Below are 27,758 nucleotides of genomic sequence, written 5' to 3'. Positions count from 1 at the left end.
TAGTTATTTACGTTAAACCGAAGTTGGGTCATTTATTGTCTAGAACAATCTCCAACCCATCCTCGCTCATTACTTATAAATCAGACACGTTAATGGGTTTTGTTTTCCACTCCCACTTTTGTTTCCAGCACTTGTCATTGCATTCAAGAAATCCATTTCAGAATGTAAATTTGCATTCCAAAATGAGTTTTTGGAAATGCAATGGAAAGTGCAGAAAACAATAGTAGGAATGCAAGAAACAAATGTCGACACGTTAATGCTACAAGGTAAATTCACAAAGAGGTCCCAACAGACACTCAAGGGAAATTTAATTAAATGGAACAACTCGAAGTTCGAAGACATGAAATACAGTACACTAGATGCTGGCAGCCGGAATTTCTCACAAAGGCCATTAATTTAGGCTATAACGAAATACTACGTTACAGTAATTATTTTTATTACAATCAGATTAGCAACTGTATTTTTCACTGCATTCTGTGCACTGCTGATGTCACGGCATAAATATGTGGGCACTCTAATTCATCTGATCTCACCACCTATGAGGCCAATAGAATTGGCAAGAGGAATTGAAGAGGAAGTTCAAAAAGGAAGCCAGAAACCTCGTTCCTGTACCATCGTTCACTGTGTCATTGCACTGTCTGGACAAAGATCAATCACCTTGTAGACAATAAAGCTGACGAATGTTTCCCGAGGCTGCCACAACAGAAAACAAATTATTAGCATTATCTGCATAGCATCCTCTTGACAATAATTAGAGCATTTCTCCTCCCTTAAACTATCTCCTATCAGCAACTAGCATGGACAAAATATTCTGTATAAAATATCTGAAACATACGTTATAAACATATGGACAATAATTGGAGTGATATTGACTGTTACGTGACTATTGAATGAAACTACTATTGAATTCAGTGGTCATCGTAGGAGGTTCCACAATTAAAGGTATCAGAGAAATTTCCACAAAACATTGGTCACCAAAATCATATGCCTGGTAGAGAATTAGTCCAAGTTTCAACTTCAAGGACATACATAAGAAAAAAAGCTTAAATGGGAATACAGAGTGTTCATTGTAAAGATGAAATTCAGATATGTTAGAATAAAAGGCAATGGTAAAAAACAAAAGACGGTTACCATATAACCAGTCCTTGAAGTAGACATGGAGGGCAGATGACAATTCTCGTTTGCGACTTTCTTCTAAAGATGCTTCTCGTAAGAGTTTCCTTATCTCCTCTAAATTTTTGTGCTGCAGAGAAGATACAACTTCATTCAAATGAAAATATATTTCACCTAAAATACAGCCTTTTACAGTTTCATCACCAAAAAATTTGGAAATTCAATCACTAATATATATTACTCAATTGATTCCGTACTTACATTTTTATGCTGAGATGCCATATAAGCATCAGGTAACGTGAATGGATTGTCTTTTTTAAACCCAGTGGACTCTCCTCCAAGCCAGCTTGGAATCTGTGTGCCAACAGCATGGACCAAAAACAAAGCATGTGACTAAAGAAAGAAATACGAAACCTTGAACATTCTTCATCCCAGAAAATTTACCAAACAAGATACCAGCCAATAGTGAACATATTGAAATCCATTAAATGTGACTAATTAAAAGTAAATATCTCCATTTTCCCTATAAGTCAGTATAAGAATAAAGTCCTTACCACAAAATTAGTGAACTGCTCAGGGTCCACCTGTGTAGCAGACTCAGTTTGAACATCAGAGACACCAGCTGGATGAGATAATGAATCATGGGGATCAACCATGCCCAATGCTAGGGGTTCATTCCATCGGTTCACTGAGGGCACAATTCTAACTTCATTCATATGCTCCTCCAATTGGGCATAAAAAGTATTATAGGGAGCCACCTGTTAACATTGTGAGGGAGAAAATTCTCATGCAATGAATCCAGATGAGAAGAGTAAGGATACATTATAAGAAGCTAGTACTACTAGAAGAAGCAAAAGTGTGAACAGAAAAAGTAGACCTTTTGTTAGAGGCCACAGACCAAATACCATTTTTTTTTCATAAACCAAAAACCACACTTTTAGTGGTCTCAAATAATGGTTAGTAAATAGTCTATGCACTAGCAATGTAAAGAAGTTTTACACTCGGCCAATCATAAACCGCCATGAATGGTAAGTTTGTTGACTTTTACAATAACTATCCTAAAGTTATACCAAGTTACCAATAGTGACTTTTGATTAGTTGACAGTGTAAAACCTTTTACATTAACAATGCATAACCATAAACTCTCAAGTCTAAAGAAATTTTACACTATCTGCTACTAGATTTTGAAGATAAATTCCAATGCTTGCTCTTGCAAAGAATCAAATATACTAATCTTGGAAGACTAGTATGAGCTTATCCATTTCATTACTTAACACTTAATCATTGAGTTAACATTGCCATCTATTTCTCTACAATTAACTCTACATTATCAATAACATATAGGTCAGAGACTATGTATTCCCTGGGTTATATAATTTAAAAATTAAAACACTAGTATAAATTATAACTATAATTTCTCTATAACCAAGGATGTAACAGTATTTTTGCAGTTCTTGGATATCATATAAGCCACATACGATATATCACAGATCAATCATTTTGTATTTTCTGTAAGAGCATCCCAAATAAGGGCTAAACACAATTCCAAAATTTTTTAGTTACATTCTAATGTAAGAAACATGGAATGGCAGAGCACCAACTCCATATATAATGCAACAGTGAATGAGGCAGCTTACCTGCAGCTTATGGTTATCACCAACAATAAGTGGTTGCTGATTCACCCCCAAAAAGAAAACACATTCACGGCAATTAGCAATACAAATACGTTTTGCTGCTACAATTACATGAACTCGTTCACAGTGTTCAACTCTCACAGCCTGTCAAAGTAAAAAAAATGGAGATCAATTTCTTTCCTGCCAATTAAGTGTCAGTTATTCTAACACTAATGGTAGGCATAAGATCAGTAAAATGCTTCGGAGTTACCAAGTCAACATAGACAGCCCACATATGCATAAGATAAACAATGATTTTTAATATGATAAGTAAATAATTTCATTATGTCTTTTAAAGTATAAGTCCTTTGAAAAGCAGGCAGATGAGTCCAGAAGGGTGAATTATCCGAGAGTAATTAACAAAAAAATGCACCTGAAAGTACCTTGTTGAAAAGTGTTATATGTGATGGGTGACAAATAGTTTAGGTAAAAAATCATCAAAATGGCCAGATTTTCATCCAACAATAACGTATTAATGGCCTGGAAGTGATGTTCACCAAGCACAGATTCACCGAAGCAAAACCAAATGAGAAAAAAATTCCTTCCAAATTTCATGTAATGAAGAAACAGTGGCAAAAGAAACATTGCATTCAAATAAGTTTAGGCATCAACAATCATCCACCAACTCAACAAAAGTTGAAGTCTTTACTTTTGCATATTTAATCCTTCTGATTGATTGCCACCTTTCCGTCTTTACATTTTCTCTTTTCTTTTATAGTATAGCTACAACATCCCTCTGGGTAAGGCTGCGTACAACATCCCTCCCCCATACCTTCGCATAGCGAAGAGCCTCTGGGCAATGGGGTACGAAATTTTTTTTTATAGTATAGCTACAATCACCTTAACAATATATTGGTTACACTATTCCTTGGGAATTTATGATATTCAAGGTTAGATTTGTAAAAAATACTACCTCCGGTCCTATATATAAGAAAAAAATACCTAATTTGTTAATTTTATTTAATATTGTCATAAATTTAAATTTCATTCCAAAATTACCCATTGAATTAATAGGTTTAAGTGGTGGTTAGATACAAATGACAATACTCACAATCCAAGGAATAATTTTTTCAACCAATGAGTATTATATTGTTAATAACTCAATAAATGTATCCACTTTCTTGGAAAATGTGTGATATCTCATTAATAGACTTCACAATAAATTAAGGGTATAAAAGGAAATTTTTTTTTTTGCACTGCAAAAATCTGATAGTATTAATAAAACTTCAGTACTAGGTGTACTGAAAATGATATATAATTACAGAGGCATATTCTGCCTACCCCAACTGCAAAAAATATCTCATAAGATGAGAACCCATACAACAAACATCCCTAAGACATTTCTTCCTTAAATCTAGTAGACCATTGGTTAAAATGAAGATGGAAGTCTGTCTCCATTCCATTTAACCAAGTCCAAGTGTGGAATAGAGCTTCATCCATGACTTTTTCGGAGCAGAAAATCTGGTTGTTGAATACCAAAGAGTTTCTATGCTTCCAAATAGTCATAGATAGAGCTACCCAAAGGACCTGCCATCTTTTATCCACTGAACTTTTCCCACTCCATAGAGAGAATTGCTTAAAGTGATCTCGAGGCTCAATGGAGAAAGGACCCACTCTATTGACCCAACTCAAAGTTTCCCACCATAGATACCTAGTTTTTATGCATGAATACATTACATGACCAGCCGTTTCCTCTTCCTCATCACAAAGAGGACAATTAGAAGAAGGCAGTTCCACATGTTAGTGATTAATACATTTGAAAGTGGTCAAATGTTTCTTATAATTAGGACAAAAAAAATACTACTGTTCGCTTTTTATATATAAGACCAGAGGCATGATGAAATATCTTGGTTCAATTGAATTAAACTTCTCAATGAACACTTATAGGAAAAGAAAATAAACGAATTGAAGAGGTAAAGTATATCAAATTTCTCCAATAAGTTAAAACACATTTATGCACCACAACTTGCAATTTGCAAAGAAGATAGATGTGGGAGCTTATGCAAAGGTTAAGGTGCATCGGTTAATTGTAACTTATGGGATAAGTTTAATTTATTTTATTTTATTTTACTTCTTTGGCTCTTTTCATTTTCTTCTCCTTTAAGTACTTACTGAAAAGTTTATCCAAATTAGCTCCTAACAAAGAAAATGACTAAGTTTATCCAAATTGGCCCAATAGAACTATAAATCCTAAGGAAATCTCAGTCACTTGAAGGCATGCCCACTTGACAGCTATCATCATATCAGTATCATCTTCCTTGCATGTCATCGTACCATTTAAAATACAAGATAATATTGTTTCCAATATTTTGGTAGGAAAACTCATACCATAATTGTTCCTTCTAGATGCATAAAATCATTATGTTCTTTCTAAAAGCAGGCACAAAGCTACTAGGTATTACCTTGCCAACTGCTCCTAGAACTATTGTTGCATCTGAACATCCATAGACAGTAGCATATCTCAATGGTGCTAAGATGTAGATGGCAGACTCGTGGCAATTTAGAACCTGCAATGACCAAACATAATTAATAAGCATGCCTATAGTGACAAAAGTTTCAAGATCTCGGTTTCCAAAATATATGAAGTAAATGCATAAGAAGCTGATTGAGTAGAAAAAAATGTTTAACGCTTAAGCACTCAAACGAAACTTCAAATATCAGCTACTAGTTAATATAATATATATATATATATATATATATATATATATAGAACATTAAAATTAGTACAAGCGGTACTGTTGTATATACATCCTAGCATTTGCAAGGTACAAAACTATGGTGACCTAATACATGCTAACCAACCTGAATTTGGAAACCAAAGATCTAGCTAACCGCTAGGTACCCAACCAGCCAAAATTCTATTCTACAAGCTATCCCCCCTCAAAACAAAAAACTATCTCTAATGTTACCCAATCAGGAGTTAAAAACTTAAGCTGTGAGTAGGGATGTTATAAATCTTAAGCTGTTAGTAGGGATGTTAAAAACTTAACTCGTCTTGAATTAACAAACTAACCCAATGATCAGCTGGTGTTGATTATTTTATATGGTTTTTTTTCAAATATGCCTATATCACCAATATCATTATGCGTATATTGGTTTTATAGGCATTCCAGTAGAACAAATGATTGATAATTCAAAATTCCTCACTTTAAAGCTTTTCAGTGAAGCCATATTTGACCCACAATCTGTCTCTTATAATTAAGTTTGAAAGGAAGTTGAAAAAATGATTTGTCAAAATTAAACTGTAATGATAAAACACTTAATATCTTTTATAATGTTAAGAACTGATTTTCCCTTCCCTTTCACCCAAATCTTAATAGATATACTATTCCTACTGTAAAACCAATGCAACAATTAGAATACATGGTACAAGTCTTTAATGCATGTTAACAACCACATGATCCACGTGGGGTATGGCAACAATAATGTCCAACACTGGTTGATAATACATTAAACACTCTGAATAATGTTCAAATAAAGAACCTAAATCTACTTGTACATAAGTTGTTAAGATATGAAGCAGACTAACTCTAGCGGCTTCAAATTCCAAACCTTTTGATAGAAAATATTATCTGAATAATACCCAAAAGCAAGCATCAGTCATTTTATTGTATCAAGTTAGAACACTAAGAGCTACAAAGCTATTTATTCAAAAGCAGATGCTTATATGGAATGTAATTGCACTTATTCGCAGTTTTATAAGAAAAATAATATTAAGAGTTAAAAGCTTACATAGGATCAATAGCTTCAATAGTCAAATTACAAGCAAAATTATACTTAAAAAACAAAAAAAATATATGGAAACATGTGTAAGACAAACCTTAACGGAGGAACCTTTAATGTCAGATGCATGCTTAGCATATGACGATTTAGAGATCCCTTCAATGAAACTTGCCCCTCTAGTACCTGTTGAGACCTTAACTGAGACAGTGCTTGCGTCAGTCATGGCAACATCCTGATCAGAGGCACTAGCTGGGCCATTTTCCTTTGAAGAAGTCCGTTCAGAAATATATTCCAAAGCAGACACTATATTCTGCAGAAGCCAATCATGAACTTGTGCGGCAGGAACGGGAACAGCAGGCATGTCAGGGTCTGAGTTTGCAAAAAAAGGAGAACATTGACTAAAAGAATTTCCTTCTGATCCCTTATCACCAAACCGAATTAGGAACCCAAGATGCTCAAATCTATCCATGGTTAAAACCTATCAAATAAGCAAAACAATAATAGAACTAAGAACTAAAAGAAAAACATATATTGAAGAATGGAAAATTAATCAATGAAATGAGACATTTAATTAAAGAAAACACAAAAAAATCCTCATATTTTCCTCCAATAACACAAATGATCTAAGGCTATAAAGTTGAGTTCACTAAAAAAGTATCAACCCAGTGTGTAAGGCTCCCGCTTAATGGGGTCTGGAAGGTAGGTATAACGTATATGCAACAATACATCTGAAAGCGGAGAAACTGTTTACAGGATTTGAGGTAGCAACCTTTACCACTCTACCAAGACACTGTCTTAAAGTTGAATTTACTAAGATTAAAAAAAGAAAGAAGGAAACCCACTGCTGCCACAATATATAATGCCCCAATGAAAAGGTGGCAGTATGATGAACTATGTGATACACTGATATGTGATGCTGGAGTAAAAGAAAATAAATCTTACTGTATCTCCAGCATATTTTTTAATATTACGATTTTTAATGACAGCAAGTATATATGCATTGACAAATGCATGTGAAACAAACAAAATGAATAATTAGTGCAAAGAAGTGAGGGGGATAGTATTAACATCAAGAGAAGTTGGCATCATAAAAAAAGAGTAGATGGCTGACTTCCTTATCAAATTAATACCAAACAAGGACAAAGAAAAGGCCAACAACACAAATGCCTGATTTTATTCCCCACCTCCAAACAAAAATGAAAAGGCTGCTTATCCATAACACAGAAATTACCCAGTCATGCTAATTCTCTCTAGGGCATGTATATAAATCAGCAGACTGGATTTCACTGTTATTAGCACAAATTGTCAGGTGGCACATCCATAACTCATTGGACCATAGCTGACTCAGCAGATCACAACCCCAGCCTCATTCTTAAAGACAAATAGATCACTGATAAATTGTGTACGAAACTTATATATAAGCAAGGATTGACACAAGAGTTTTGACCAAATGTAGTAGCACTTGCATGAGATTCTTAATCATACATGTAACCCACCACGACCCCAATTAAATCAAACGAGAGTGGGACAAACTATACAATCATGTTTCTGCCCTCCACAAGGGTACTGCAAAGCTAGTGAAATGTCATAAAATCAGAGTACAAATTTTCAATCTTACTGGATGGGGACATGAAATCTATCTGTACCAAAATTCTTAACAACTGAGATCTTAAAAAATAAGCACGAAGTATCAAAAGTTTGGATAAAATATATGGCAATGAGTAAACACTAAACAATAGACCAATATGATTAAGCAACAAATTAATAATGTCATTTAACAGGAGCAAGGAGGAATCGTTGGACACAAAAAAAAGAATACAACAAACAATGCAAAATTACTTTCCATGACACTCAATCACTTTCAGGTTAGTATTCGGCCTCACCAAAGCATCATATCATATGAATTACAATACTCGATCCCATATGCAAAGTCTGGTATTGAGAATAATAGAAATAATGGATTGCAGTGAAAATCAGCAACAACCCATAGGTAGCATACAGTAAATTAACAAACCAGGGACTCTTCGCCTTCTCCCTCCACAGGCTCTGCTAGAAGAGACACAATGTTAGCCAAGTGCTTTTGCAGATACGACAATTGATGTGCCTCTTCATCAGCCTGGGACGGCATAAACCGCCGACTGTTGCTGCGTACGAGCTGCAAAACATTTAACATCAGAATCAACAACAGAATAGGAAACAGAAATAGAATCATAACGAATGAAAAAGCACCGATCACCAGCTAATAATAAATAAATAAAACCAAATCCAAGTGTTCGATAGTCAAAATATCCACAAGAAATTAATCCAAGATTACAGGAATTAAGCAATGCATTGGTCCAGACTCCAGAACAACACCTCAATGCCTAATAGCGCACCGCAGAATAACACATCGAATTGCGTCACCGAAAAAGCTAGGATTGAAGGAAAACGAAGAATTCACCTGAAGCGGCGAGAGAGCGGACAAGTAGCCGTCGAAGGCGGAGGTGGAAGGCCAGACATCGGCGACGGCGGCGGAGTCCTTGTGCGTGCGCGGGAGGAGCCTCTTGTAGGATTGAATGTAGAGGAACAAAACCAGATCATGGACGTCGACGCCGACGGAATCGATTTCTTCGAGCTTGGCGGCGACGAGAGGTTCGGAGTCGGAGTGCAGAATCGAGGCGAGGGTATCAAGGACGAGCCTGGCGTGCTCAATGGGGATCTGCAGTGACTCGGAGATTGCCGCCGAGTCGACTCGCTGGTTAGAGGATAACTCGAGAAGCTTCTGCTTCAACGAGATTAGGGTTTGCGTCGGGTCGGAGAAGATGAGGCGCGGGATTGGCAAGAGGCCGTGCTCGAATGGCTCGCGCCTTGGGTGAACCACGGTGGTTGGGTCCCTCGCCAATGAAGATGACGTGGATGGCTCTGTCGGTTCCGTCATGGCAACACCGAGAGAAAAATCATGAGAGAGAGTTGCAGATCTTTGATTCGGGAACAAAGTAGAGGGAGAAGAGAGACATGCGGGTGCGTTCTGGTGGAGTTTACCGTATGGCTTTATGGTGACGTGGCGTGCTTTGATTTGTTGAGTCTGAACAATGGGCAATTGGTTAACTTTTCAGGTCGGATTGGCACGGAATTTTTCACTGAGCTACAACTACATACACTGAGACTGAGCACTGCTGCTGCTAAATTTCCAATTTTTCACGTTTCTGCTACTACTTAATTACGTAATGCTTTCTCTTCTGTTTTTCCTGTTTGGTTGAATAGAAAAGAGTTACAATGCTGTTCAGTTTTCTCACGGACACGGAAACTAAAATGACTTTTGGCCTTTTTTTTACTGGTTGGAGGGAATCTTTTTTCTTTTATAGTTAGTTAAATATTAAATCTAGCTTGGCTTCTGCTTGATCATACCATTTTGATGGCTTAACTTTTTTTTTTTTAATAATGATATCAATACAAAATTATTTTCACAAAAAGTAATGATTAATTGTTATCGAAAATCATGAACACGTAACATAATTTATTTGATTAATTTATAATTAAACGTATTCATCAAATTACGGTTAGGAGATATTTCTCATTCAATTGAGCCATTATTAGGATATTAAGGCATCCTAAATTGATTTCCTTACAAAACATTCATATGGATACTGGCAGGAACAATTCGACATCATCAACTAACGTCTGCCATGCAAAGCATTATCACCCAACCCAAACCACCGTTTACATATTTCTTTCATAACAGTATCCACGGGCAGAAGAAAATGACTTCGTGTAAGTTCCGAAAAACAGATATTAGCTATTGCACATTGAGGCAAAATTAAGTCTATTTATTTACTGTAGTAAAGCTATATCTCCAACCCAACCTCTCCAATTACTTGTAAATCTGCCGCGTTAATATACGATGTGAATTCATAATGCGAGAGAACCCAACAGAAAATCCCGGGAAGTTTAATTAAATGGAAAAAGTCGAAGTTGGGAGATATACAGTGCACTACACTAGTTCTTGGGAGCTGAAATTTTTCACAAAAGCCATTAATTTAGGCTAACAAAATATTACAGTAATTATTTTCACAAACAAAAAATATTACAATCAGATTAGCAACTGTATTTTTCATTTGATTCTGTGCACCGCTGATGTCACGGCATAAATAGGTTTTACTCTAATTCACGTCCTCTGATCTCAGCTACCTACGCCGCCAATAGAATTGGCAAGAGGAATTGAAAGAGGAAGTACAAAAAGGAAACCAGAAACCTCGTTCCTGTACCATTAACTGTGCCATTCCATTGTCTGACAAAGATCAATCGCCTTGTAGACAATAAAGCTGACGAATGTTTCCTGAAGCTGCCACAACAGAAAACTAAATATTAGCATTATCTGCTTAACTTCCTCTTGAAAATAGCAATTCATTAGAGCAACCCCCTTTGTACCAATCCTCTCCTTTTATAATATACTGCTCATCAATTGCCTTTCAGCTGATTGAAACTTCTCCCTTTTTTAGAAGCTTGATCAATTTTAGCTTCATCACAAGTTGAGATGTAAAGTTGATTTTAACTTGTGGAAAAAGTTCATTCATTTTACTTTATTCATTTTATTTTCATCTCCTACAAGTACTTGTTGAAAAGTTAACTTATAAATTGGATCTGAAAGACAACAAATGATAGTTACCATATAACCAGTCCTTGAAGTAGACATGAAGTGCAGATGACAATTCTCGTTTGCGACTTTCTTCTAAAGGTGCTTCTCGTAAGAGTTGCCTTATCTCCCCTAAATTTTTTTGCTGCAGAGAAGATACAATTTCATTCAAATAAAGTTAGATCACCAAAAGATTTGGAAATCCAATCATTAATTAATATACAAATCAATTAACAACACACATACATTTTTATGCTGAGATGCCATATAGGCATCTGGTAACATGAATGGGTTGCCTTTTGTAGCCCCTGTGGACTCTGCTCCAAACCAATTTGGAATCTGCATGACAATGTGGACAGAGAAAAAGTATATATGACCAATTAAAGAAGGAAATAAACCTTGAACACTGCTCATCCCTGAAAATTTACAAAGCAAACACACAAGATACCATCTAATGGTGCATGCGCATGCACACACATATATATCCACTATTTTATCTTACATATAACCCAATGTTAAAGAAACATTCATACCACAAAATTAGTGAACTGATCAGGGTCCACACGTGTAGCAGACTCAGCTTGAACATCAGAGACACCCGCTGGATGAGATAATGAATCATGGGGATCAACCATGCCCAATGCTAGAGGCTCATCCCATCGGTTAACTGTGGGCACAATTCCAACTTCATTCATATGCTCTTCCAATTGGGAGTAAAATGTATTATAGGGAGCCACCTGTAGACATTATGAGGAAAAAGTTTTCAAACCATGAACCCAGCTGATAAGAGTGGCATTTGTTAAAAAAAAAAATACATGCATTGTAAGAACTAAGAAGCTAGTATCACTAGAAGCAAAAATGTGATCACAAAAATTAAGATGCCACAGACCATCTTTTTTCCTAATAAAACAAATACTATATTTGTAGTGATCTAAATGAATGGTTAAGTAATCTGTTACTAGATTTTGAAGACGAACTTAAATGATTGTTTTTGCAAAGCACCAAATCATGGATGACTTTTAAGGGTTTATCCATTTCATCACTTAAAGCTTAATCATGTAGTTAACTCTTTAGTTTCTTTCTCTACTTATATTAACTACACCTTATCGATAACAAATACCTAATCAGTAACACAGTCATGCACTATGTGTATGCTGTGTTATAAAATTTAATAATCAAACATTAGTATTTAATGGGAAAAAAATATCAGTTCACCTACAAAGTATGATCCATAACATTAACCAAGAAAAACACTCATTAGCCAATAAACTACAATTCATAAACATGCTAAAAGTACACCTTTCAAAAAAAATATTGAGATACATTATACTTTAATATTTGAGCTGACTTTTCTAAATGTATAAAAAAATTGAATATTTTCCATAATATTGGTGTCCTTAAAGTCTCTATCCATAAAGAGGTGTCGACTAAAATGTCCAATTGTATAAGATATATGGCAAATCAATCTTTTTGAATCTTCTGTAGAAGCATTTCATGAGGCCTTAGCATGGTTCCAAAATTTCATAGTTACATTCTCATGTAAGAGCCAACCTGGAAGAGCAAAGTACCAACTTCATAAATCATGCAACGAAATGAAGCTCACCTGCAGTTTATGGTTATCACCAAGAATAAGAGGTTGCTGGTTCACTCCCAAAAAGAAAACACATTCACGACAATTAGCAATACAAATACGCTTTGCGGCTACGATTACATGAACTCGTTCGCAGTGTTCTACTCTCACAGCCTGTCAGAAAAAAAGTATGTACCAAGTCTTACCCAGAGTAAACAGAACACATACACACAAGATAAGCAACAGTTATAATATGATGAGTAGATAATTTTATATCTTTGAAAGTAGTAAAATGCAGAATAGCGAGTCCAGAAGGATGAATCATTATAAATAAATAAATAACATTACTGTTACATGCATAAGTGTGGGGATAAAGCAATAATCATCATCTCTCCCATATCTCATATACCTGGAAGAGCTGTTCACAAATTAAAAAAGATATATATCCCTTTTGAATAATGGAATTTAAAAGCAAGACTATCTAATAGTAAGACTATCTAATAGAAAACAATTTTGTTATAGTATTGAGTATTCTTCAGGAATTCATATCCAATAGTAAGACTATCTAATAGAAAGAGTTAGTTTCATTCCCCATACCTACAAGAACTTTAATCAATTAATCCTAAGGAAATTCCATTCACTTGAAGCCCACAGCTTAGCTATCATACCGGTATCATCTTCCTTGTATGTCACATTACCATGCAAAATGACAAAATAATATTGTTTCCAACATTCCAGCAGAGTTATTAATGGTGGATAGCAGTTCACAGCCACAAGCCAAAATTCCACCATAAAAATACAGCAAAGGACATTGTGGTCTATGGCAGAGGTGTGGTGACTATAACACACAAAAACGCACAAAATAACCAAAAAAAACTGCAGAGTTATATAAATTAAATATAGCACGGTTCATAGACTTTAAAGAAAATATCAAGTAACAACAAATGGCAGAAAATAAATGACAATAAGAGAACTAGACTACATGGGGGCAGGAAGGGGTGGCACTAGAGCTAGAGAAAAAAAAATGGTAACAATTAAAAATGGAGGGCCAGAATCAATTGAAAACCAATAAAAAGATAGGTCACGGAGATGATAGCCAGAAATGGACGAGAAAACCAAGAACAGAGAGACGGAGATAAGTCACTGGAAAATGGGTTGCTACTGGCCAGAAATGTTTGTCACTGCTTCCATAGATGGAAGAGGAAAGCCAGAAAATGGGAGTGACAAAACACACTGCTGGATGGCTGAAGTGCTTTAGTGTTTCACATGATTTTTGGTCATGGGTTTGTTATACCATGAAAATGTGTTGGGTCAGTTGAACCCGTTTCTATGTGTCTGTGTAAGTGAGTTTTCTGTCATTTCTGCCATCAGCGCATTGGGCGCCATGAGCAATTGTGGGCACCATGGCCTGCCATGCCAAAAGGCCATGTCATAGCCTTTGTATAGCATATTGTCAAATTTCAGCCACAACATATTACATACTGCCATGCAGTGTTGTTAAATGGTGGCACTATAGCTGCCATGGCGGAATGGCATGGTGGTTTTTTTTACCAACCACCATAGGCAATTTATGAAGAGAGGAGGCCCGCAATGGCATGTTTATATGGCGGAATTTTGGCCTTCTGCCTTGTTCTGCCATTGATAACACTGCTGCCATGGAGCCACCATGGCCACCATTTAACAATAATGAAAACAAATTTGATAATTGTTCCTTATACTTGTATAGACTCATTATGCTCTTTTCAAAAGCAGGACATAAAGCAACTAGTTATTACCTTGCCAACTGCTCCAATAACTACTGTTGCATCTGAACATCCATAGACAGTTGCATATCTCAAAGGTGCTAAGATGTATATGGCAGACTCATGGCAATTTAGAACCTGTAATGATCAAACAGAACTTTTATTAGCATAATATATCAACAGTAATCTCAAGTGACCTCTCAATTTCCAAACACGTGAAGTAAGATGCATAAAATGAAGATTGAGAGAAGAAAAAAAATATTTAGTGCTTAAGAACTCAAACAACTTTAAAATTTAAGGGTCTTGCTAACCAGTGCCCTTAGGGCATTGGTTAAGAAACTAAAAGGAGAGTATTTACTGTGGAGATCATAAGAGAGCATAAAAAAAGTCATGGGCAACACAATTTTGTGCATCCCAATAAAAACCTTTCTCCTTTTAGTTCCTTAACCAATTCCCTAAGGACACTAGTTAGCATTTGCCAAATTTAAATATTGGCTAGCCTGACATCTTTTTCAAAGGAACTAATTATTCAAAAAGCCTAAGCCATAAGTAGGGATGCTCAAAAACTAACTCATCATGGAAAACCAAACTAAATCAATAGTAATACAAACTGATCGGTTGGCTTTATTTTATATCATCTTTTCGAATATGCCTAACACATAACCAATACCAATATGAAGACATTGGTTATATATGCATTCCACCTTAATTCAAGCTCTAAAGTCCTTACTTGAATAACATCCAGGAGAACAGATAATTGATAATAAAATATTCCTCACTTTAAAGCTTCCAAGTGTAGGCATGTTTGACCTAAAATCTGTCTTGCTTAAATAAGTTTGAAACTTGAACGGATGTTGAAAAATTCATTTGTCAAAATTCAATTGTAACTAATAATACAGCACTTTATATACAGCATGTCAGTATTTCTAATGTTATAACAATGCAAAAACAAGAATACAAGGTACAAATCTTTCATGCATAATTGCATATTAACAACTAGATTTATGCAAGGAAGCAACGATGGCCAACACTGACTGATACTATATTAGGTACCAGAGTAGCCTCTGGTTCAAAGTAGAGTACAGAGAGGAGGAGGGAAAAGATAGATCGAGGAAAGAGTGAAAGAATTTTGTTATTTCCAGGAAAGAAGTGTAAGAAACAAACCTTAACAGAGGAACCTTTAATGTCAGATGCATGCTTCACATATGACGATTTGGAGATCCCTTCAATGAAACTTGCACTTCTAGTACTTGTTGAGACCTTGTTAACTGAGGTAGTGCATGCATCAGTCATAGCAACATCCTGATCAGAGGCACTAGCTGGGCCATTCTCCTTAGAAGAAGTTCGTTCAGAAATATATTCCAAAGCAGCAGCTATATTCTGTAGAAGCCAATCATGAACTTGAGCAGCAGGAACAGGAACAGCAGGCATATCAGGGTCTGAGTTTGCAAAAAAGGGAGAAGATTGACTAAAAGAATTTCCTTCAGATCCCTTATCACCAAACTGAATTAGAAACCCAAGGTGCTCAAATCTATCCATGGTTAAAACCTGTCAATTAAGAAAAACAATAATAGGACAACTAACTAAAAGAAAAACAAAAAATTAGATTCAATAGAAAATAAATTGCTGCAATGGAACATTTAATCAAAGACAAATTAAAAAAGTTAAAAAATTCCTTAATTTTTCCTTGCTGTAACAAACCATATGATTTTAGGTTACAAAGTCGATTTCACCAAGGAAGAAAACTAGGAATCCACAACTTCCTAAAACAATATATCATGCCCCAATGAAAAGGCGGTAGTATGTTAAACTATGAGATATGTGATGCCTCAACAAGTAAAATAAAGTAAATCTTACTGTAACTCTAGGCTCTAGCATATCCATTCATTATGATAACTAATTACTAAAGACAGCCAAACATATAAGGTTATATGCATAGCCAAATGCAAATACAGGAAGCATTAATTAACTAATTAGTGTACAGAAGTGAGGGGACAAGCATTAACAATTTAACATCAATAAAAGTTGGCATTAACACCAAAGAGTAGATGGCTGACATCCAAATCAAATAAAAATCAAAGTTGTACCAATACCAAACAAGGACAAAGAAATGCTGAAGTGGCCAACAACCAGCTTGCCTGTTTTTATCCCTCACCTCAAAAATTACAAAAGTTCTGTGGAAGAGAAGAGAAGAGAAGCAAGAGATTCAGAGACTCAAAGCAGAGAAGAACGAGAGGTTGAAGCAGAGACTTAGAGAGCGAAAGCAGGAAGCGAGAGATAAAGTTTTGGGATTTAGAGAGGGCAAGCGGCTAGATTTCTTGTATTTAAGTGCCAGAACAGAATTTTGTAATTGGGCCGTGAAACCCAACCCGCAAACCCATGAACATCCCCGCTCACTTGAAATGCACAATCCAATGTTTCCATGATCTTCATCGGCAATCCAGACCGATTCTGCAAGATTACAATTCATGGCCTAATCGGGATCAACTAGGGCCAGAAACATTGTAGGATTAAGCAATCCTACATGCTGAATTGCAATTTTGAGCACCATGGTACCTATCTGCTACAAAATTCTTAACAGCTGATGTCTTCAGTGTATGCACAAAGTATCAAGTTTGGACTTCAGACAAAATTGATAGCAATGAGCAAACAATAAAGTAATATGATCAAGTAATAAATAAACAACATCATTTTGCAGGAGCTAAGCAACACTTGCACACATAAAACGCATACAACAAATGATGCAAAACTACTTTCTATGGCATTCAAGATCTCTCTGCCTGGTTTGCATGGGACAACGCCAAAACAGCATACAAATTGCAGGAATGGATCCCAAAAATATCGTGCACACACATAGACAGCATATTAAATTGCAGCTATAAACCAAGTAATCAGCAACAACCCATAGACAGCATACAGTAAATTAACAAACCAGAGATTCTTCGCCTTCTCCCTCCACAGGCTGTGCTACAAGAGATACAATGTTAGCTAAATGTTTTTGCAGATACGACAGCTGATGCGCCTCTTCATCAACCTGCGATGGCATACCCCTTCGGCTGTTGCTGCGCACAAGCTGGATAGCATTCAACATCAGAACTAACATCTTTTGTATCAAATCAGCAGAATCGCTCAAAACGAACTTGCCAGCAATTTAATACAGAAATCGAAAAAAGAATCATAACGAACGAAAAAAGCAACGAACACCAGCTCAAAAAACTAATCCAAGGGTTTGAATTTGAAAGTAATAAAATTGATCCAAGATTATAGGAATTAAACAATGTATTGGTCCCGAACAGCATCTCCGTGCCGAATAGCGTTAAACAACACATCGACTTGCATCAAAGATAATAGAAGGATCGAAGGAAAACGGAGAATTCACCTGAAGCGGCGAGAGTGCGGACAAGTAGCCGTCGAAGGCGGAGGTGGAAGGCCAGACATCGGCGACGGCGGCGGAGTCCTTGTGCGTGCGCGGGAGGAGCCTCTTGTAGGATTGAATGTAGAGGAACAAAACCAGATCATGGACGTCGACGCCGACGGAATCGATTTCTCCGAGCTTGGCGGCGACGAGAGGTTCGGCGTCGGAGTGCAGAACCGAGGCAAGAGTATCGAGGACGAGCCTGGCTTGCTCAATGGAGATCTGAAGTGACTCGGAGATTGCCGCTGAGTCGACTCGCTGGTTGGAGGAAGACTCGAGAAGCTTCTGCTTCAACGGAATTAGGGTTTGCGCCGGGTCGGAGAAGATGAGGCGCGGGATCGGCAAGAGGCCGTGCTCGAAGGGCTCGCGCCTTGGGTGGATCACGGTGGTTGGGTCCCTTGCCAAGGAAGATGACGTGCATGGCTCCGTTGGTTCCGTCATGGCAACGCAGAGAAAGAAATCATGCGAGAGAGAGAGAGAGTAGCAAATCTTTGAATCGGGGGCAAGTAGAGGGAGAATAGAGAGATGCGGGGTGCGTTCTGGTGTGGTTCACCGCATGGGTGTGTGGGTACGTGGCGTTTTCTTATTGGTTTTGGAACAGTTACCAATTTGGTTTATGCTTTGCCTTTTAACTCTTGAGATCAGAGATCAGACATCAGATTAATGTATTTGTACTTGAAGGCATCATCAATAGATACTAGTAGTATTCATACAACATAAAATTTATATAACAATTCATATAATAAGATTCTTAGTTGATGTAATAATTTAGCCTTATGTTTCATTTTCTGGGTATGTCTGATTTATTGTTGTATTATTTTGGGTTTAATATAATTTATATTTTTCCTAAAAATAATATGTTTTTTTGTCTTCATAAAATATATAAATGTTCAAATTTTGTCCTTTCAAAATTTCAGTAGATTTTCATCCTCAAAAATGAAGTGTGATATTATCTGGCTGAGAATAAGTCCAATCGCATGTGTATTATTTTTTTTTATATTAGTTATATATATAATTGATATAAAAAATATCACATAACTAATGTAAAAAATTATCTTTATAGGTTTAGATTAATCCGAACCTATATTTAAAAAATAATAATACATTTCAATTTTAAAAAAATATACTAAAATTTTTATAAAAACTAATTTTAAACATTTTCATATTTTTATAAAAACTAATTTTATAAGAATCTCCTTCCACATCCCAAACAAATTGGACTTTACTTTAAAATTCCACATAGATTCTGAAATTACAATAAACACGAGCTTTTGGGGGCAGTAACCAATGATTGAGGAAAAGAAAAAGAAATGATGTTATTGTAGTCCTTTGAATTTGATAGCAACTGGAAGTGACAAATCAACCCAAAGAAATGCTAATAATACACCTGAAAAATAGGTACATAGAATAGTCACGGAGTAGAATTTGGAAACAATCCATTCCATGGTCACAGGTAAGATTAAGAACACACATCTTGAAGTGTGCAATCTGAAAACACAGCCAACAGTCAATCACTGAAGTTAGGAATAATTAGCAAAAATCACTTTCACTGCATATTATGAATCTGAGATAAAAATAACCACTTTATGCTGAATGTTAATCTAACAGTGGAAAATAATTGCATGAGCTTGTGTCGGTTGCATATTCAATCTCTTCAGTTTTCTCCAGCAGAATGCTCAATAGCACTGCACCGTATCAGCTTTTTACTTTAACCCAATGGGGCTTCAGTTATTTTACGAAAAGCAAAATAAAAGGACGGAGCATAATTAACAAAAGAGAAGGAAATTGAAGAGCATGAGTCAAGAAAAAAATAATGTGTACTTCAAAAAATGACAGAGTAAAAACTTGCCTCAACCTCCTCATCTAAAATGTATTTTAAGATTATAAGATTGATTTAATAGTCAAAAGAAAAAAAAAGTCATGAATTTGAATTCTTTCATTAATAAAAATTATCAAAGTAATAATTAACATTTGTTTATATAAAAAAAATGTAAAATGCATTATGTGGTGTGTAAAGCATGAAAAACAGGAATACACGCTCCAAATAGTTGAAAATCATTGCTTATATTTCATACTCTGTAGTCAGCAACACACTTAGTGAAGCCCAAAAAAAAACGTGAATGCATGATTATTGAGTGAAAAAGACTATTTTGATTTTTGGGGTGCAATTTATATTCTCTTTCATTTCATTTTAATTCTGGCATTATATAAATAGTGTGTTTGGATTCGCGTCCATCCTCTAAAAATATGGATCAAATACATAATAATTTAAATTTATAGAGAGTAATTTTTTCTTTATTGTGAGAATTAGAAGTGAATCTTATGCGACAAGCTAAAAAAGAGACTGAAAATAGAATTCACAGCCTAAAAGGTATGTTTCTCGAGGTATGTTTCAAAGTTACATTCCAATCCTATGCCAAAAGGTTTCTAATGAATTGACAAAAAGCTGCAATAATGTGAGTGTTAGCCGTTAGGCTGAGGATGAGTGACCAAGTTGAGGGCATGTAGAAAATCTGTATAAACAATGCAACACGCTGGCTAAAAAAGAATTTTGATATTTTAAGGAACTTTAATATTCCAAAGTCAAGTCCCACTATGGTTGGAAGTTTCTCCTTGCAGGTTATAGAGATCATTATGTTCGTGGAGATTATTATGTATGTAACAAGGGAAGATAAAAACAAATATAAAAATAAATTAATTAATTGATAAAGTGAGAAGAATGAGAGTTTCAATCTTCAAATTATTAATAAAAAAAAGTATATATAAGTTTAGAATGTCTAAATTATAAACATATTTTTTTTAAAAAAAAAACTCAACAAACACTTCTCTACCCACAAGGAAGAGAAGTCCTTAATAACACAAGATAAATCTAAATAATTAGATGTGTTGTTAATTTTTTAAAATGAAATATTTTTAGTTTTGGTCTTCCAATTATAAATCTATTTTTTTGTTCTTTAAATTTTCAGAGTGCTGTTTTTAGTGTTTCAATTTTATTTTAAAGGATTAAAAATTTATTATTTTCGGTCCCTCAAATTCATTTTGTAAACTAAAAACAAAGTTCTACAAATTTAAGAAACTAAAAAAATGTAATTAGAAGATGAAACTAAAAGGGTCTCGAATATAATAAACATATTAAAACCAATATATTGAGAAAATTAAAACTGATATATTGTAAATAAATTGTTCCAAACCCTCGTAGTTATCAAAATCAAAATCCATCCTACAAATTAGATTGTAACATGAGGATAATTAAATACAAATCAACAGAGATTTTAATATTTTTTACAGGGAGATTTTAATATTATTTACAAAAACACAAAAATGGTTAGCAGTGAATAAGGATGATAAAGCAGGTTGAATTTGCCAAATGATCTTATGACAAATAATATTATTTAAATTTAATTTGATTAATTTTGTTGTTATAAGCATGATATTATATTTTCAAATTTAAGTTAAATTTTATTTCATTTTAAGTTCTAATAATTTCTATTTTCTTTAAAATATTGTTATAATAATACTATTATTTTCAAATTTAAGTCAAATTAATTTTTCTACACTCCAAAACTAAAAATTAATGTTATTTAATTTGATTAAGTGATTTTAATAATTAGTATAATTAAATAATTGTATATAAAAAGATTTTTTTTTTCGTGAATTTGCATAAGTTTTTTTTAGAAGGGTAAACTCATAGATTCATTCATGATAATAGAATAAATACAATGTGGAGTAGAATAATCGAAGTGTATACGCATAGGTTAAAATACTAATACTAATGTAGTGTAAACAATAGATCTTTTGATAAATGCACATGACAAATTTGACTGCTTGTGTCATTCTCTATAGGTTTCTGCATTTCGCCAATTTTGAATCAACAATAATAAAACCCATAACCAATTCGGAAATAATGCACAAATAAATGGTGAACAAACTTCCCTACTCAATTTGTTCAATCGCTATAGATTACTTAAAAGAAAAGTATCATTAGTGGGTCACACAGGGAGCCATGTGTGATGTTCATTCAGTCAATAAATATAATAGAAGTGCATAGCTTACCAAATTTGCCAGCATCATCAATAAATAATAGTCCAAAAGTGTGAGGCTGAAATTCCATCCTTATCCTTCCCCCATTCACTTTTCACTTTAAGAATCCAACAATGCAGATGGACTAAACTAGGTCAAGTCAGTGTTTTCACCTTTTTCCAAAAAATAAAAGAGAAACTTATTTATGAGCCATAAATAATACCAAGAAGAATTTATTGCAAAGTAAGTTATGTTTGACAGTAACTCATGTAGCGTCCTCGAGTTTTACACACATTTATTAGTTTTTATATACTTATGAGTAGTTTTTTCTTACGTGAATTATACAGAATAAATGTCTTTATGCAATTAAAAATTATAATAAATATTATTATATTAACTATATTTTAAATATGTGATAAATAATTTAAATAAAGATAAAAGAAAGTATGTGAAAGATATAGGCAACTAAAAAAACTAAGTATATAGATAAAATGAAAAAGAATAGTTTAAAATGATTGAGTTTTTTTCTATTAATTAAATTATTTTTGTCTGAAATGTATTTTTAAAAATTAGAAAAATAATATAAACATTTAATTATAACACATTTTTACGTTCTCTTATTTACTTTTTTTAAAACTCTTTTTTTGTGCCACATTCATCAACACACTATTACTCATTTAAGGAATAGATAAAAATACGAACAAAATAAAAACATAGTATAATGTGAAAAAACTTAAGTAATAAAATATGCAGAATAATTAAATGATAAAATATATAACTAAGCTTGTTATTTTATAAATAATATGTAGAGACATATGCTGCCTCTCTTTCTCCTAATTCAGAGAATAAGAAAAATAAATTTCCAAATGAGTGTATATTAAGTGTTAGAGACTAGTATATAGTATATACCTTCAAAAAAGTGTTAATAGAATTTAAATTATGGATGGATATGTTTATGATCGAGTGAGGCACACACGTGTGAGTACCGACCGAAGTCCTTCACACGTGTGAGGCGGGTCCACCGCCACTCCACCTCCCTGTACAGCAACAGAGGTCCAGCCAGCACTGTGCAAAAAAGCAAAGGGGCACCTTCTCTGTATATTTTGCATAGATTCATTAGATCCTAGCCCCACACCACCAACACCAACAAAGAAAGAAAAGGAAAAAGAAATACCAAAACACAAAAAGCACCCTCTCCTTCCTCTCCTCCCCCTTTCTTTTTCTCTCTTCACTCTCACCCTTATCTCCTCCATTGCAGCTTCTGCTTTTTCTTCAAATCAACAAACAAACAAAACCATCCCCATTTCATTTCAGAAGAAACCCTTTTCTTTCCCAAGGTAAATACATCTCAGCATTATACTTCTTAAACCTAAAAGCCTCTTCCTTTATCTCTCTATCTCTCTGTCTCTCTCTCTCTTCTTCTCCTTCATGATCTGGGTGGTACTGAAATTTCTCAATTTTTTAAAATTCTATTTGTTTTTTTTTTCAGCACCCATTTGGTAAAAAATGTTTTTTTTTAAATAAAAATCTGGGAAAATCTGTTGAAATGTGAAGAACATGAACCTGCTTATAATCAGTGTGTAGGTGTTTTCCTATTTTTTTTTTCTTCTGTTAAAATTTCTGTGGGTGGGTTAGGTGGTATAATAAAAGAAAGTGCTGAAACAAGCGAAGTAAAAAGTAAACCGAGGGTGATGTTTGTTTCCTGAAAATAAGTGAACACTAGTTTGCAGGGTCTTAGAATGCAGAAAGTATGAAACTTTGAAGTGGGTATCTCCCTAATCTCATGCTACATTCTATCGGCTGCTACCTTTAACATTCTAGGTTCAGATTGTTTTTACGTCTTGTGATTTTGTGCTTTTACCGAACACAATCGGATCTAGACTTTTAAGCTTGCACACTCTTGGTGTGACCATAGATCTATGCTTGCATCCTTGTTTATTTATGCATTAATTTATTATCTCTGAGTTTCCTTATCATCTTCTATGGTTTTTTGTGTGTTTTGAAGTTTCCCGAATATTTAGGTGGCTCGATTTGCTACCCTGTAACGGCTATTTGACTGTGTTTTTTCTGTTGTTTAGGCTCCTGAACCGTTGTGCTTTTTTTTTTTTTAATTTCTTTTAAAGCACAACTGTTTCTTCCTACGGTGGAACATTGACCATTTGAAATAGTTGTGCAACAGCTTCCATTATTTGGAAGAAAAAAAAAGGGTCTTTTGATTCTTTGAAGCGAGAAGATGCAGAGGCCTCCACCAGAAGATTTTCTGTTGAAGGAGACCAAACCCCACCTTGGAGGGGGAAAAGTCTCTGGCGACAAGCTCACTAGCACTTATGACCTAGTCGAGCAAATGCAGTATCTCTATGTGAGGGTTGTGAAAGCTAAGGACTTACCTGCAAAGGATGTCACTGGCAGTTGTGACCCTTATACTGAAGTCAAGCTGGGGAACTACAAAGGCACCACTCGGCACTTCGAGAAGAAGTCTAATCCCGAATGGAACCAGGTTTTCGCTTTCTCCAAAGACCGCATTCAGGCTTCCATACTGGAGGTCACTGTGAAGGACAAGGATGTCGTGAAAGATGACTTCATTGGTCGTGTCTTATTTGACCTCAATGAGATCCCAAAGCGTGTTCCACCGGACAGTCCCTTGGCACCGCAGTGGTATAGGCTGGAGGACAGAAAGGGTGACAAGGCGAAGGGGGAGCTAATGCTGGCTGTTTGGATGGGTACACAAGCTGATGAGGCGTTTCCCGAAGCGTGGCACTCGGATGCTGCAACCGTTAGCGGGACTGATGCTCTTGCAAACATTAGATCAAAGGTATATCTATCTCCTAAGCTTTGGTATTTGAGGGTTAATATAATAGAGGCGCAAGACTTGCAGCCAAGTGATAAGGGTAGATACCCTGAAGTTTTTGTGAAGGCTGCTCTGGGAAATCAGACCTTGAGGACTAGAATCTCTCAGAGCAGGACTATCAATCCAATGTGGAATGAGGATTTGATGTTTGTGGCTGCTGAGCCGTTTGAAGAGCCTCTGACTCTGAGTGTGGAAGACAGAGTTGCACCTAACAAAGAGGAGTCGCTGGGGAAGTGTGCAATTCCTTTGCAGATGGTGGATCGGAGACTGGATCAAAAGCCTGTGAATACTAAGTGGTATAATATTGAAAAGTACATTGTTATTATGGAAGGGGAAAAGAAGAAGGAAATCAAGTTTTCAAGCAAGATTCATATGAGGATCTGTCTGGAAGGCGGTTATCATGTTTTGGACGAATCAACTCACTACAGCAGTGATCTTCGTCCAACTGCGAAGCAGCTGTGGAAGTCCAGTATTGGAGTTCTTGAATTGGGTATATTGAATGCTCAGGGTTTGATGCCAATGAAAACAAAAGATGGTAAGGGGACTACTGATGCTTATTGTGTAGCAAAATATGGGCAGAAATGGGTGCGAACAAGGACAATCATTGATAGCTTTGCACCCCGGTGGAATGAACAGTATACTTGGGAGGTTTTTGATCCTTGCACTGTCATTACAATTGGTGTATTTGATAACTGTCATTTGCATGGTGGTGATAAGCCTGGAGGGGCAAAAGATTCCAAAATTGGGAAGGTAAGAATTCGTCTTTCTACCCTCGAGACTGACCGTGTCTATACACATTCCTATCCACTTCTAGTTCTTCATCCAAATGGTGTGAAGAAAATGGGTGAAATCCACTTGGCTGTTAGGTTTACTTGTTCTTCTTTGCTTAATATGATGCACATGTATTCACTACCTTTGTTGCCAAAGATGCATTATATTCACCCACTAACTGTCAGCCAGCTTGATAATCTGAGGCATCAAGCTACTCAGATTGTTTCAATGAGACTGAGTCGTGCCGAGCCACCGCTGAGAAAGGAGATAGTGGAATATATGCTAGATGTGGGTTCCCACATGTGGAGTATGAGAAGAAGCAAGGCGAACTTTTTCAGGATTATGGGAGTTTTGGGTGGATTAATTGCTGTAGGAAAATGGTTTGACCAGATTTGCAACTGGAAAAATCCAATCACAACAGTTCTGATCCATATCCTGTTCATAATATTGGTCATGTACCCTGAGCTTATCTTACCAACAATCTTCCTTTACCTCTTCTTGATCGGAGTTTGGTACTACAGATGGAGGCCAAGGCACCCACCTCACATGGACACTCGCCTCTCCCATGCAGATTCTGCGCATCCTGATGAACTGGATGAAGAGTTTGACACATTCCCAACCACCAGGCCTTCAGACATCGTGAGGATGCGATACGACCGACTTAGAAGCATTGCTGGGAGGATACAGACTGTGGTTGGTGATTTGGCCACTCAAGGGGAGAGGCTGCAGTCTTTGCTCAGCTGGAGAGATCCAAGAGCCACTGCCCTCTTTGTGATTTTCTGTCTGGTTGCTGCCATTGTACTCTATGTCACTCCTTTCCAAATTGTCGCACTTTTCACTGGAATCTATGTGTTGAGACACCCGAGGTTCCGCCACAAGCTTCCTTCGGTGCCTCTGAATTTCTTCAGGAGGCTGCCTGCAAGAACTGATTGCATGCTTTGAGTCATGGATAGTGCACAAACTACAAAAGGAGCAGCTTGCTTTGCTTTCATTGTTCAGCACCAGATTTTGTGGATTTGCATTTTCATTATGTCATAGGATTTTCTGTTTTGAACTTCATGGTTAAATTTGTAATTTTGTAGGCTGTGAGTTGAAATTAAGTTATGTTTTAATCAATTTCATCTTTAATTAGATGTAGTAAAGTTTCTCAATGGGAGTTTGAACTTTACCCCCCAACAATGGCTATTGATATTGAGCTTAAGTGATTACTGAATTCTGATTTTTTCTGTTTCCCTTCCCCTTTTCTCCTCCCCCTCCACTAAGCTTTTTGAAGTTGCTGATTCATAAAAGGGGAAGAATATACGTACCTTTTATTTTCTGGTGCGCACAACCCGTACTATTGTTAGTTTCATTTGTTTATTGATAGATAGTAGATACCTTACTTGTTCTACGGTTTTCTCTTTATTTTCTATTGTCTATTATGACTTGGACCCCTGCAATTTTCTTACAATAATATTGCTATTTTGTACAAAGATTGATAGATGAACGCATGTGTGTTCCTGACATGAAAATAAAGAAGCTGCATATAATAGTTGATTTTGTAATAAAACTTGATAGTTGAATACATGTGGGTATCGATGTCTCTGGACCGTGACAATAAAATAAAGAAGCTGCATACTATAATATATGCATTGTTCATTTTGCTATGCCGATATGAATATAATGCAACCTAGTTTATTTACGGCTGTATTTATTATACTTCAGTGGACAATAATTCCAGCAGTGGGACAGAAAGGAATGCTTCCCCAATAATTGGTTGTTGTTTTTATACTACTATTATTATTTCTGGCCAAATGTTTGCATTGATTTTTATCGGGTACAAATTACAAAAAGTGCTGCCGATAATAGAATAACAGGTTAGCTTTTGAGTGTAAAAAAGATTCTTTTTTTAATGAATGTAAATAGGATTGAAAACTTGATTGTTGAATTTATTTTACTTAAGCTATGTTGGAAAAAACAATTTAGTTACTTTCTAGTTTTTTTTCACTAGTTGGTGAAAAAAAATTTAGTAGTTTTTAGTTTTTATATTTTTTTATTTTTATCCTTGATATATTTATTAATTTTTATGATATATTTTAAAATAAATTATGGTATTATTATTTTTTATTATTTTATAATTTTAACTACTTTAACAATTGATTTTATCGAACATTTCTAATTTAATAAGTTAATTTTTCAATTTTCTATTTTTAGCGTTCAATTAGTTTTTTTCGAACATAGTCTAAACTGTTTATGCATCTTTTTTTAAAGTATAATTTTTTATTGTATATA

The 27,758-nt window shown here is 35.3% G+C and overlaps 3 protein-coding genes across 6 annotated transcripts; 1 reads left to right on the top strand and 2 right to left on the bottom strand.

The window, feature by feature from the left end:
* Positions 1 to 267: 267 nt before the first annotated feature.
* LOC114406760 (TBCC domain-containing protein 1-like) lies at positions 268 to 9,763 on the bottom strand. The gene is made up of 9 exons (XM_028369563.1): positions 8,950 to 9,763; positions 8,524 to 8,664; positions 6,607 to 6,987; positions 5,189 to 5,293; positions 2,751 to 2,891; positions 1,668 to 1,871; positions 1,375 to 1,467; positions 1,132 to 1,243; positions 268 to 693 (listed from the first exon to the last, which is right to left on the bottom strand). The coding sequence occupies exons 1-9, from the start codon at positions 9,424 to 9,426 to the stop codon at positions 650 to 652; spliced, it is 1,698 nt and encodes a 565-aa protein (XP_028225364.1). The 5' UTR covers positions 9,427 to 9,763; the 3' UTR covers positions 268 to 649.
* Positions 9,764 to 10,410: 647 nt separating this feature from the next.
* LOC114406759 (TBCC domain-containing protein 1-like) lies at positions 10,411 to 18,332 on the bottom strand. Its single transcript, XM_028369562.1, has 9 exons — positions 17,813 to 18,332; positions 17,366 to 17,506; positions 15,598 to 15,981; positions 14,467 to 14,571; positions 12,725 to 12,865; positions 11,655 to 11,858; positions 11,368 to 11,460; positions 11,155 to 11,266; positions 10,411 to 10,830 (listed from the first exon to the last, which is right to left on the bottom strand). Exons 1-9 carry the CDS (start codon positions 18,287 to 18,289, stop codon positions 10,787 to 10,789), a joined length of 1,701 nt encoding a protein of 566 aa, XP_028225363.1. The 5' UTR covers positions 18,290 to 18,332; the 3' UTR covers positions 10,411 to 10,786.
* Positions 18,333 to 22,932: 4,600 nt separating this feature from the next.
* On the top strand, positions 22,933 to 26,709 carry LOC114406758 (FT-interacting protein 3). Of its 4 annotated transcripts, none has more exons than XM_028369561.1 (2): positions 22,933 to 23,205; positions 24,048 to 26,709. In XM_028369561.1, the coding sequence occupies exon 2, from the start codon at positions 24,102 to 24,104 to the stop codon at positions 26,427 to 26,429; it is 2,328 nt and encodes a 775-aa protein (XP_028225362.1). In that variant the 5' UTR covers positions 22,933 to 23,205; positions 24,048 to 24,101; the 3' UTR covers positions 26,430 to 26,709. The 4 variants fall into 4 exon arrangements, with proteins under 4 accessions (XP_028225362.1, XP_028225361.1, XP_028225360.1 ...); XM_028369560.1 differs by having other exon boundaries at positions 24,037 to 26,709; XM_028369559.1 differs by having other exon boundaries at positions 23,992 to 26,709.
* Positions 26,710 to 27,758: the final 1,049 nt, after the last annotated feature.

The sequence above is a fragment of the Glycine soja genome, chromosome 3 (assembly GCF_004193775.1).
Source record: "Glycine soja cultivar W05 chromosome 3, ASM419377v2, whole genome shotgun sequence".
Taxonomy (NCBI): Eukaryota; Viridiplantae; Streptophyta; class Magnoliopsida; order Fabales; family Fabaceae; genus Glycine; species Glycine soja.
Note: the sequence above shows the minus strand (reverse complement) of the source record. Positions and strands in the feature narration are given on the sequence as shown.

Coding starts and splice junctions, on each gene's coding strand:
- LOC114406760 (XM_028369563.1), bottom strand. CDS start 9,426: ATGACGGAACCGACAGAGCCATCCACGTCATCTTCATTGGCGAGGGAC. Junction 8,665..8,949: donor CCGCTCTCTCGCCGCTTCAG/GTGAATTCTTCG, acceptor AATGTTTTGCAG/CTCGTACGCAGCAACAGTCG. Junction 6,988..8,523: donor GAGAAGGCGAAGAGTCCCTG/GTTTGTTAATTT, acceptor CTTATTTGATAG/GTTTTAACCATGGATAGATT.
- LOC114406759 (XM_028369562.1), bottom strand. CDS start 18,289: ATGACGGAACCAACGGAGCCATGCACGTCATCTTCCTTGGCAAGGGAC. Junction 12,866..14,466: donor TTATTGGAGCAGTTGGCAAG/GTAATAACTAGT, acceptor TTTTTCTGACAG/GCTGTGAGAGTAGAACACTG. Junction 11,859..12,724: donor GTGATAACCATAAACTGCAG/GTGAGCTTCATT, acceptor TAATGTCTACAG/GTGGCTCCCTATAATACATT.
- LOC114406758 (XM_028369561.1), top strand. CDS start 24,102: ATGCAGAGGCCTCCACCAGAAGATTTTCTGTTGAAGGAGACCAAACCC.